Genomic DNA, 12,232 nt, shown 5'->3' on the forward strand with positions numbered 1-12,232 from the left:
TTAACCACCATGTCACCCAAAACAGCATTTCTTTGAGGAATAAAATTTGATCTGCTGTGCTCTTGAATTCCATTTCAGGCTATTTCCTCTACAGCCACCTTATTTAAGCTGTTTCATGTAAACCACACATCATACACCTACTGCTCAAATCACTTTGCACACTGCAAGCAAGCAGCACCTTTGAGAATTACCTGTTTGCAGGTATTAGCTTACCTTGTCTTGATTTACTAATGAATACACGTAGAGGGGAAGAAAGAGCCTATTAAGTAGGTGGTCTGTCAGCACATCATTTAAAAATTCACAGTTAATGATAAGGATATCATTAAGGTAATGCAAATGATCAAGATGCTCTGCTACCAGGTCACTCAGTTTGCCCCTATTTCTGTGCCTGAAAAGAGAGCAGAAATAAAAACTTAATATGTGATGAATTGTGAAAGTCTTAAAAGCTTAGGTAAGAAATTAACGTGCATCCCTGCCACAGATCACCTGGCTCAGGTAGACTGCCCAAAGCAGATGTTTCAGTGAAGTCAACTAAAGAAATTGTTAAAGAGTTGTCTGTATTTTCTTTAGGATGCACATATCAAGATTTTGCCCCAAGTTTTCAGAAGACCTGTTTTTACAAAGCTTTGCTTCCATTGCCAGTCTTTCCACAGGCCAACTACAAAAAGGAGAAGATTTCTTTTCCAAAATGAAAGAAGAATTAGATGTTGCATTTAACACCTACCTCTTCACTTTAGGAAAGCAAGAAACACGACCACTGTAAGGTGGGGGTGGCAAGACAAACCAAGATTAACTTGAATCAACAAAGTATTTCTGTAATTGACAGCGGAATGTTACACTGTCATGTCAGGTCTGACAGCTCACAATCAAGTTCATCTTTCTAGTTTAAATATTTTTCCTAGAATCTTTACAGAAAGAACTTCTAATAAGATGACACATAGAAAAAGGATGTTAGAAAGACAAAGTTTATAAGATTGAGAAACATGAAATACCTGCTGTGTCTCCTGCATACCTGCTGTTTTTAGCAGAACAAAAAGATAAAGAAAAGGCTTGTTGCAAACACTAATTTACTTGTAGGGATATCAGCACAGATCAGGCACACAGCACTGTTTCCTTGAAGAATCACTAAAAACCTTCAAAGAGTGAAAAGTCTGAACTGTCTACATGGGAACATATCTAGAAACTAACTTAACTGGACTACTACAGACAAAATAAGGACACCATTGACATCTGGGGAAAGCATTTCCATTCAACAGGCAGCATTTGTAAAATCTTACTCTTCATCAGTCTGCACGCAGTTATCCAGTTCTATCACGTGGCTGCCAATAAACCAGACGAGGTTGGAGAAATAAGGAACTGCAGTTTTATCACGAATGTAATGCAGCATAGGCTGGTTGTCCACTGAAAAGAAATCATTAAAAAGAAAAATCAGTTGCCAATATTTTTTATTGCTTTTTAAAAAGTATAATAAAAAATATTCTGAATTTGATTACATGCTAGTTTTCCATATGAGTATATACCTGACACAATCTTAGGCATGAAATGGAAATCTATAAAAATGTCACATCAATTCTTATCTGGCTTTAATGAGCCTAATGTTGATATATTTACAGATGTCTGAAAATAAATCTAGTGAATTCAGAAAGGTTCTTTTAGCATATTATTTATTCAAAAGAAGAGAGAAGCATAAGAATAAAGCAGTAATGCTGAGAGTCAAGCTAGTTAGACTTACATGACACTGCATTAAGGAACACAGGAATCATCAGTGAAGGAAGGGCAAAAGAAACAGACAACAGTTAACAGGATTAGGAACTGGGATAGTGACATCCTCTAAAAGGGTTTAAAATGTTAAAGCACAGAGCATCTAAACTAAAACATATGGGGTAGCAGTTAGAACAGAATATACGCAGGTAGTCAGAAAATGATCAAACCTGAACATCTGAGCTCTGCCTTTTCAACTCTAACCATTATATCACTACAACATACAATGAAAATTCTAGAAAAGTAATTTTTTTTCATAAAAATACTTAGTTGCATAAATATATCACAAATACGATATGAAGCCTATAATCTGCTCTTTTTTGTGAGCTCTTATTGCATTTACAGTCCCTTGAAGTAGAAGGCAAGTGCTAAGTGCCCATTTCTCAACATACAAGAAGAAAAAGTGTTGTAGCCAGCACTGTAAAGACCCTATTTGCCATGCAGGCTATCCCGTCATTTGTAAAGCAAACTGCTCATTGTTTTAAAAAAGACTTCACATGCTTTTATGAAGACTGTCAAACCACTTCTTCTCTTAATTGACAGGACGTTGTAAATTCAATATGTAATTTAACTTGAAATGGACTAAAGAACAAGAAGCCCTGCATGAACATATTGCATAATACATATTATCTTATAGCATGCTGACTTCAGAGGTAGAAGTTCAGAATAAATAACTTTTTTACAAAGAACACTGCAAACAGTTTATTAAAAATCTTATATATCCCAAGAAAATTTTAGGGGGAATGGCTTTTGGACATTGGATTTAGACATTCTTAAAGTAGTGCTAACTAACTTCAAAGCTCAAGCAGGTTGCTGAGGTCCCTGCTGAGTTTTGAAGGCCTCAAACAATACAGATACCTCAGTTTCTCTGGAAAACCCATTGCAGTGCTCAGCTACTCTCACAGTGAAGCTTTAGGTTTTTCCCTTGTGTCCTACTGGAATGCCCAGCACAGGAGTTTGAGACTGCAGCCTCCTGGCCTTCACTGAGCACCTCTGGGAATGGTCCAGCTCCTCTTGAGACTGGAGTGACTGCAGCACCTAAAAGTTCTACAGTTATTTTAATGCACTTCCAATCCAAAAGGGAGTGATGTTGGTTACTACTTCATACACTGGAAAGCTCAATTTCATCAGTAAAAGATAATTCATATCTTAAAACACTCTGGTATTGGGGTTTTGTTTGTTTACTTTTTACATACAGTCACATTCTGACCTCTCTTGGAAGGGAAACCAAAGTTCCTTCTGTATGCCTGACATTCTGGTTTTTTTTTTTAAAACCAGTCTCATTGGTGAGAAGATAATACTATTTACAAGTATGTACTGCAGGTTTGGGACAGTCGTCATAAAAGTCAAAATGTGTATCTGAAACCTGCCAACATGCTAAGCTTTTCAGTCTTATAAAACAGAAAACCCTCAAATAAATAACTGGAAGTTAAACTACAATGAAACAAGATTTGCACATGTGCCTTTTTTAATATATAAAAAGCATACCTTTGTAGACATTTAAAGTTATAGTCCTAACGGCAATCCTGACCATGCTTTCGGGGTGGTTAAAAAATTTAATAGCTTCAGTGTACAAAGCAAAGTCATTAGTGTGCTGTAACAAGAGGAAAGAAAATATTATTCATTAGACATGTACAGAATATGGCTTCTGATTCTGTATAAATGATGTTTTCCCTATATTAACTTGGAATCTTTTATCTTCTACTTAAGTAATCAAAATTATTTTATAATGCACATTCAGCTGCATTTGTAGCTTTGCATTAAAATGAACTGCTTTAAGTATCAGAGCTTCCCAGGACAACTGTGCACATACTCAGTGTTTTCATGCCCTCTTCTGGCAGAAAGCAGAATGCAGAGAGAAAAAACCCATTTCAACTTTGCCCTTTGACTCAGCTTTTTGGACTTTGACTAAGCCTCTTTAGAACCAAGTGATACAATAGAAAAGATCCTGTTTATGAAAGCACAAGAAAACAAAGCATAAACAAGTTGAATTTTCAAGGAAGAAGACTTAAAAACTACTGAAATGATCCAATATAACACTAACTTTCAGATTTTTAGTTTATTAGAGTTACAAGAGGACAAAGCCATGCTTGTGCAGAGATCCTCACAAATTGACCAACACTGGTATAGCCATTATAAAAATAAAAGCAAGACACTGTGAGCCAAGAGACTAAACAGAGTATGTGCCACACTCCTATCAATTTCTAATTCAAGTCCTCTTATCATTATACTGCAGCTTTCTTTACTTACCTCATTATAAAAGAAATGTACAGTATGATTATTGAGTTTCAGGGAAAGAGTTTTCAAAAATGATATATAATACGCCATGATCTCCTCATCAGAAAAGTCAAATTTGTGGACAATAATAGAATTCACATAGTTATTAGAGAGCAGGTAGTCTGGAAAAAAAAAAGTATTTACACAGGTTAACAAAAAAAATTGCTGTGGTAACAGGCTGTATTTAAAGTGCCAGCTAGAAAGCAACAACCTGATGCTTGGAGATCACAATTTTGAGCCAAATAGCTCAAGTGATGCCTTTGAGCATTAATATAAAGGATCTGCTCCCTACAAAGGTCTCTGCTCCCAAGAACAACACAACTGAGAATATACTTCATCTTCCTCAATTCAAGTGAGCTCTGCAGCTAATAACACTTAATGTTTTTCCTCACAAAGTCCCAACTCTCCAAGGCTTGATGATGACTTTTGTAACAGTTGTGGAATACTTCAAATTATTAATTCTCCATCCTCTATGTATTTTGCCAAAAACCTTGAAGGAACCTCCTGCGGCTGCCTGCCAGCACCAATGATATTAGAACAGTTACAGTACAAATTACACACCAGAGTTTTACCACATGACCTGTGGCAGCAAGTGAACATTTCAGATCACAACTAATTTGACTTAAGGAATCCCTTGAAATGGGCTACATGCTTGTTGTACCAAAAAACTACTTTTGCACCACTGAAAATTTACATTCAAAGGTATTGTGGAATCAGTTTACACCAAATTTTTGGTAATGTTCAATTTAAAAGATTGTTAGTAATTCACATAGTTCTGTGCAGGGGTACTATGACTAAATTTCACTGAATGAAAGGGAATCAAATCAAATCTAGATCACTTCAACCTAAGCAGTTTGGAATTGTGTCCTTACACAGGGATGTTTCATGGCTGATGTTCTCAAAAAGGATGTTCAGAGTCTGCAGCAGCTGCACACACACATAACGACCTGACTTCTGCCGCAGGATGTTCAGGAAGAACACAAACATATTCTTCTCCAAGAAAAAGCTGAAATAAAATAAAGATATCATTAAGTCACAAGTTCTAAGCAACAGGAACATAATTTGGCTAGGCAACTTTGACAAACAGCATGTTTTGTTTTTATGAAGAATTACTTTGCAAAGTTGTATCTGTATAACAAAAGAATATCTTTCAAAAAACTTAAATACTAAACAAGAGGGCTTAAAAATTCAAATTATGCAGAAAAAAGGTATCAGGCCATCAGGGCCTTTCTTACTATATTTTTAGTATATTCAATTTATCAGGCAGTTGTAAATACCACAGCTAGAATAAGAGATCTATTTGTAGTATCTTAGGTAAATTGAAACAATGTGATATGAATAGATGCATTGAGTAAATCTGGACCCTAAAATAGGTTAGAGTTTGTATTTATATCAAAAGAATGGAGAGTCAAACAAAAGCAGTACTTGAAAGGGGCTCTGGAGTCCAAACACTTTTTAGAAGCAACAAATTCCTGTATGACATGAATACAAAACTGCTCACACATCTACTACAGGACCTAACTTTTTACATATAATCATGAAATACAGTCTTGGAGGAGTTAACAGTAACTGTGTACAGAACTCTGTACAACTCCAAGCATTCCTCAAACACAAAGGCAGAGTGTCAGAGAGAACTGGCTCAGGAGTACTCACTCAAACACTGAGCTGTCATTCTGATCCCCCCAGATCAGGATCTCCGTTATGGAGCGGATGGTCTCCACCAGCAGGTTGCGGTTGTGATCTGTTACTGTTGTATTTTTAGTCAAAATATGATACATGTACCTAAAAGAGAAAAGAAGTAACATGCTATTCTGCCACTTTCACATGCACCATGTTTGTCTTTCATCACTGTACCAATGCAGACACACATATATGCACACACTAAGTCTAATGGTTGTACAATTTTAAAACCCTAAAATTTCCTTCTGATGCAGAGGAAAGTAATTGTTAAACAGAGTAAGTGATAAAGGAAACAAATATACCCCAGCCGGGTGAGTTCTGAGTGCTTATGCATCTGTTAACATAGACCTAGAAACTGTGCATCTGGTCCAACGTGCTTCTTCCACTAATTTATTTGGAATATGTCAGAGGAGTGATGAGCAAGAGAAACAGAAAAAGAAGAAGCAGGTAAGCATGCAGTAGCTGATATGGGAAAGTGGCACATGAGGTCTAACCAGGGAAGTTCAATCCCTTCTCTTGCCTGCAGAGCCCCCTCACAGACTCACATCAATTTTGATGTTTAATATCAGGACCCTCAAAGATTGTTCATCCACCTTGGCAAAGCTTCATCAGATCTCTGGTCCTTTGAGCACAGAAACACTGCTTGGGAAGGGGGTAAAGTCCAGTTTTATAATTTCAAAGGGCAAGAGTTTAAGACTGTCTAGTGAACCTTAAAAAAGTGTATATCTATATCACAAGTGACAGGAAGCTGTAGAGAATGCAAGCCTTTCAGGTTTTAAGGCTCAGAACCTTACTCTTCAAGGAAGCGCTTTTTTTTTTCCCCAAGTAAGTTGTTACATCAAAGTACCAACTTACTTCTGTCTTGCTACTTTCTTATGTCCCACAAAAAAAAAAAAAAAAGAAAAAAAAAAAAGGGTGGGAGAAAATTCTAATAAAAGCACAAAAATCACCACTGATTTCCTCCCTCTGTTTTGTTTTTTTTTTCTTTTATACAGTGATAAAAACAAAGGATAAATATAAGAAAGGTGCACAATTTAAAAAATAAATTAAAAACATGAGGGAAATTTTATGCCATTTTAGAACTGCACAAGTTTAGATTCCTAAACACAGCTCCTATATTGTTATGCTGTGATTGTACTGAAAACCAGGAGTAATACCTCAGCATTCAGATTTCTGTGCAAATGCTCACAAGTGTTTGGAAAGGACAACAGATTTCCCATATTATCAATCTTGCCATGATAGTGGAGTTAATCAAACTTCCAGGATCTAATTCTGTGAAAATAGCCTGTGTCCTGACCCTGGGGCAGCCTTCATTATTGTTTTGGATTCCATTAAAGTTTGTTCAGTGATTCAGACTGAAATTTTAGGAATCTCATTAGTAGAATTTTGCCAAGCTTCTGTAAGGCTCCAAAAAACACAGTGCATTTCTAAACCAAAATTTTGTCTAGTTTATGGCTTAAAGTAAGATCTTTGGGTCAAAAAAAAGACTTGAAATCACCTTTTAAAAACAGGATTCCCATCAGTTTTATCAACACTAAAAAACTGAATCATTGCATTGGGCAAGCATGCAGCCAAAGACTAAAATGCCATTTAACTAAACACTCACGTGAGGCTGTTCCAAATATTTATCAGACTTAAAAGACAAGACCTAGTTTCAGAACATTTTGCTTCAACTCAAAAAATCTCCCGCACACACACAACTACTTTGATCATATTTACAATTTACTTTAAATCTGTCAAATTTGGTTTTGGGAGACTTCTTCAACTTCTGAGCTGCCTCTGAGTTGGGCAGAGTTTCACAGGACTTGCTGCAAGCCACAGTCTGTCCTCACAAGCCATGCAGGGAACAGGTGCTATTTCAGAGAAGATGATAAAATGCTCTGTGCTGTCACGGTAAAACACTGTGTGCTTGCTGGTCTTGATATTACTTAACCACGAAACAACAATTCCGCTGTGTTGAGTATGGCACAAGGACACAAGAGATAAACAGCCCTCAGAAATTCACAGCTTTCACAAACTTGATCCATCACATGCTCCCTTCTGTCACCCCCTAATCAGCAACGTAACAAAGCCTGCACTACATTACCAAATCCATTATCATGTTATTTATATATATCCCTAGGTAGCAACGAGGAGGTAAAAGGAAATAGGCAGCAAAGGGGGAGAGGTGGAAGGGCGATAGTCTTTTCTTATCTTTCTCCTCAGTAAAAAAAAAAAATTCTCTCCCTCTTTATGGTGGTTTCCCCTCCCTCCAGAAACCAACACTCATTTTCAAATCCAAAACAGTCACTGATCACATTGAAACCACTCTAGGAAAAGTTGATTCTCAGCTGTCCTACAGTCATAGCTGCCTGGTCATGTGCTGTACCATAACAGTCACTAAATAGCAAGGCAGAGAGCACCTGGAAATCCTCTTTCACTAATCTGAGGATCACAGCTCACGATTCCTTCTGTGGAGACTGACAGTGGGATGGCTCACAGTGAAGATGGGAGAGCTTAAGGCTGACCACCTGTGAGAATTCCCAGGGTTTCTAAAACAGCACACCACACACAAGCCCTGGAAAAACTTCCCATCAGGGCACTACATGCATTATCAGGACAGTGAATCCAAAGACAAAGCACAAACTCAGTCCCTGCTCTGAGGATGCAGCAATTAATGGAGCAGAGAACATCTGAAGAGATGGCAATTAGATCAGTTCATTCCACAATAATTTTAGCAACTTCCTGAAACAGCAATAAATGCTATATTACTTCACATATTTTAGACTATTAATTTGAAGTCACACAGAAATTATTGCATCTGTGAACGTGTATTTCTTATTATACAAACTTGGAACTAAAATTTACTCCAGCAGTAGAATTTTGGGTATGGGATGCAGTGGGAAGAATAACAATATACTATTTCATTTTGGGAACCTATGGAATATAGAGCATTACGAACACAAAAAAGCACAAGCATTTAACAGTCGGGAATCAGTTATTTCCAAATTTATTTACTTAGCAGCAGCATTACTGCAAAATTCCTTAATCTGCTAAAGCACTGATGCACTTAGAGGAAACCTGGGCTTCACCTTCAAGCTATACCTTTTTATTTTATTTCCTATTTATCCTATTTGCTTGAAAATGCACAAGGAAGCATACACATACTTGCTTATTTTTACAGATGTGTGAAATACCACATTATGAAAACATGAAGTATCACACAAACCCAGTATTTTGTATTTAGATAAATCTTTAAAGGCTGTCTCTAAATGCTGATTACAGAGAGATCAGGTTTGTGCTTCAAAAGACAAGACTGTCAAAGAGGAGACTTTTGGCATCTCTATAGCTGAAGACTGGGTTCAAACAAAAACACCTCATGCAGGAAGTGCCAAAGCATGCAACACCATCGGAATTAGTGGGAGATGTTGCCAACAACTTAACAAACTAAACAAAATTCTGAACATTTTTCTGGTTAGAACCCTGCTCAAAGGGGTAACATAGTAACTCATGAATATTCTTAGTGCGTATTAATGACTTTCTTACTTATTACTTACAAAAATACACTAAAACAGGTAGAGTTTATTTAGGAAGTCAAGCACTCAAATTTTAAAAACCCAGAATTCACCATAACAGGCTTGCTCCTTCACACTGCCTGTAATCAGGTAATTGCATATTGTCCTCACAGAGGAAATCTGATGCATAGCATGGACAGTGCCTCAGGAAATGAATCACTCATGAAAAAAGATTTCAAGCACACCTTTATGGACACTGCATTTGACCAAGGCATAGGAACAGTTCAGCACCCAACTTTAATGGCATAGAATCTTTTGTGAAATCACAATGCAATTAAAATACCAAGTGCAGAAGCAACAATGGGAAATGTCCTTGACAGTAACAACAGGGCTGTGTAAAACACCATAGAAAAGTAGGGGGAAACGTCTGACTTGGAAACAAAGACACACAAAAAGATCAAGTTCTCTAAGAAGTACCAAGGCAGTGAGCAGCACTGTGTCATCCTTCTCTAGATCACATTTCAGAAGTTGCATTATATTTTAACTGTTTTTATGATATCAAGAAACTGTATAAAAACACCTAATACAAACAGTCTCGCAATTTTCCTTCAGCCAGTTCATCCTCTGGCATATTTTCAGGAAGATTGAATAGCAAAATTTCAAAAGCAAGCCTCAAACTACATTAAAGCTGATGGTAAAGATGCAGCATTTACTGACAAAAAGCAGTAATGCTGCTGGTATCACTAAGCACATGGATTGTTTACAATTTAGACTAAACTGTACCTTATGCAAGTTTAAAAATACAAGATTTCCCACAAGGTTAGCCCAGACTGATTTCACTCCTGTAACATAGCATAATATAACTTTTACAGACTGAGCTAACCTGTAATAGCAAGGCAGGTGTGTTCTACTCAGCTCCTTCATATGGAACACAAAACGGGGCTTTGATGATATGAGAAGATGAGAAGGTAAAAAGCTTACCAAGTGAGCTTACTGAGACTTTCTTTCATGACCCCAAAATAAAGGCTCTCTGACCTTTTACCTTCTGTTACTTTACTCACTTCAACATTTGGAAAAAACCTAAATTTCACCTTTCCCATTGGCACCTATCTAGAAGCTGAAATTCACACAGCCTGAATAAACACTTAAAATACACATAATATAAAAAGATCAAAGGTCTCATCTGTCCTTTACATACAACCATTTCAGATTCATAATTACAGAAATCACATGCAAAAAAGCAAACAGACCAAAGCTCGTACTTTAGTAGATAAATATATACTTCAACTCTCTGATAACAAGCCACAACACTTTCCGCCCTGTTCCCCATTACTACAAATGAGGTAGGGTGTTGTTTTTCCAATCTCTGTGGTCCCAAAAGATCATATGGGCACATTTTTTCTTACTTGAAAGTAAGTCTCAAGTCTCCCTCTCACCAGCCTTTTTTTTCCCTAGACTTAAATTCAGTTTTTTAAAATTTCATCATGCATCAGCATTCTTGCTGATTCTTGAAGTCAAATATCAAAGCCAGACATAGCTAAAGCTCCACTAATGCCGAGTAGTACACAATAACTATTCCTTGTATGTTCAACAGAACATTCCTATGTTTACATCTGAGCATGACTTTTCCCCTTTTTCCTGTAAAACCAGACTAAAATGACTTGCTAGTCTGACCTACAATGCTTTCAAAATTATTTCTGCAATGCTACTGCCTCATTCGTTTTGTATTCATGGGCTTGATTTCTGTGTCTTTGGTAAAAAGCATTGCATTTCAGTTAGTCCTGCTCATTTTGAACATTTTCCAGTTTAGAGACAAGGACCAGAATCTGTAAACCATCTTGATAAAGCAACTGCAAGATCCAAGTCTTGTACAGGGCATCCTGCTCGTTACTGTCAGAACCCATCCATGTCCTCCTTGTAAGAAGACTGAAAACCACTAGGCACTTTTTCTCAATGAGCTACACATTCACAATTATTTCATTTAGAAAGTGCTTCATCTCTTAATGACCTCCTTTTCTCGTTCGGTACAAAGAGAAGCTATCAAGGTGGCTCTCATTTTCTTGCAACAGCGGAACACGTAAAATGGAACAGGGAAATTAATACTCTTCCGACTCTCCAGTGGCAGAGCTAGGAAAAAACTATTCCACCTTCTGCAGCCAGCAGTACCACAGGGCTGTGGGGCTCGGGAGACACACACACATAGTCCCCAAAGCTTTCCTTGTGCAGGACTGCAGCCCAGCGCACATCCCGGCCCGGTGACTCAGGCTGCCTGCCGCCATCCCCGCACGCCCTGGAGCGCGCTGCTCTCACTCCGGCACCTCGCAAACAACGAAGCTCTCCCTCACCAGGAATGTGGTATTTCTCGTACTTATCACGCCTCGCACTCTACTCCACCAAAGACTCTGCGGCATTACTAAAAACAAAACAAACGCGTATGGCAGCCCGGAGTGTGACGTTACATGACGAGCTGCGTCTGCCCTGAAGACGGAGAGGCCGGTTCCCGTGAGGTACACGCCAGACCACAGAGCCTCCGCCACCGGGACTGCTCCGGGCTCTTTCCCTCGGGAGAGCTGCGGCAAAACGCCCGGCGAGGGCAGCGAGCGCCGGGGCAGCGTCGTCCGCCGAGCCGCCCCCTCCTCTCCCGGCCCCGCAGCCGCCTCCGAGGGAAGCCCCGACACCCGCCCCGAGCAGCTCCGCGGGCGGAGCCCGGCCGCAACCGCCCCCTCCGAGCCCCCTCACAGCCCCGCCACCCTCCGCCCGCACCGCCGCCCCGCGCCCGCATCCCGCTCACTTGAGGTGGTCCAAGGAGTGGATGCTGCGGGCGGCCTTCCCGTGCCCGCCGCCCACCCAGCTGCGGGAGCGGCCGAACATGCTGGCGGCGGAAGGCTGCTCCGGCCCGCGGCCGCTACGGCCTCATAGCCCCGCCGGGCGGGGACCGGCCCGGAGCCTCGGCGGCGGAACCGGCACGCACAGCGCCTGCGCGGCCCGGCCCCGCCCCGCGGACTGCGAGTCCCAGGGAG

The 12,232-nt window shown here is 39.4% G+C and overlaps 1 protein-coding gene across 4 annotated transcripts in view; it reads right to left on the minus strand.

Annotated features, from left to right (window-relative positions):
* The window catches only part of CLEC16A (C-type lectin domain containing 16A), a 59,237-nt gene extending 47,032 nt beyond the window's left edge, over positions 1–12,205 (minus strand). For all 4 annotated transcript variants that reach the window (XM_021538011.4, XM_085591738.1, XM_077786840.2 and 1 more), the window contains exons 1-7: positions 12,004–12,205; positions 5,692–5,820; positions 4,911–5,044; positions 4,012–4,160; positions 3,250–3,355; positions 1,278–1,401; positions 214–388 (exon numbers count right to left, since the gene is read on the minus strand). In XM_021538011.4, the coding sequence (XP_021393686.1) occupies positions 214–388; positions 1,278–1,401; positions 3,250–3,355; positions 4,012–4,160; positions 4,911–5,044; positions 5,692–5,820; positions 12,004–12,083 (897 nt within the window). In that variant the 5' untranslated portion in view covers positions 12,084–12,205. The remainder of the gene's footprint in view (positions 1–213; positions 389–1,277; positions 1,402–3,249; positions 3,356–4,011; positions 4,161–4,910; positions 5,045–5,691; positions 5,821–12,003) is intronic.
* Between the last annotated feature and the right edge of the window lie 27 nt (positions 12,206–12,232).

This window comes from Lonchura striata, chromosome 14 (assembly GCF_050655825.1).
Source record: "Lonchura striata isolate lonStrDom1 chromosome 14, ASM5065582v1, whole genome shotgun sequence".
NCBI lineage: Eukaryota > Metazoa > Chordata > Aves > Passeriformes > Estrildidae > Lonchura > Lonchura striata.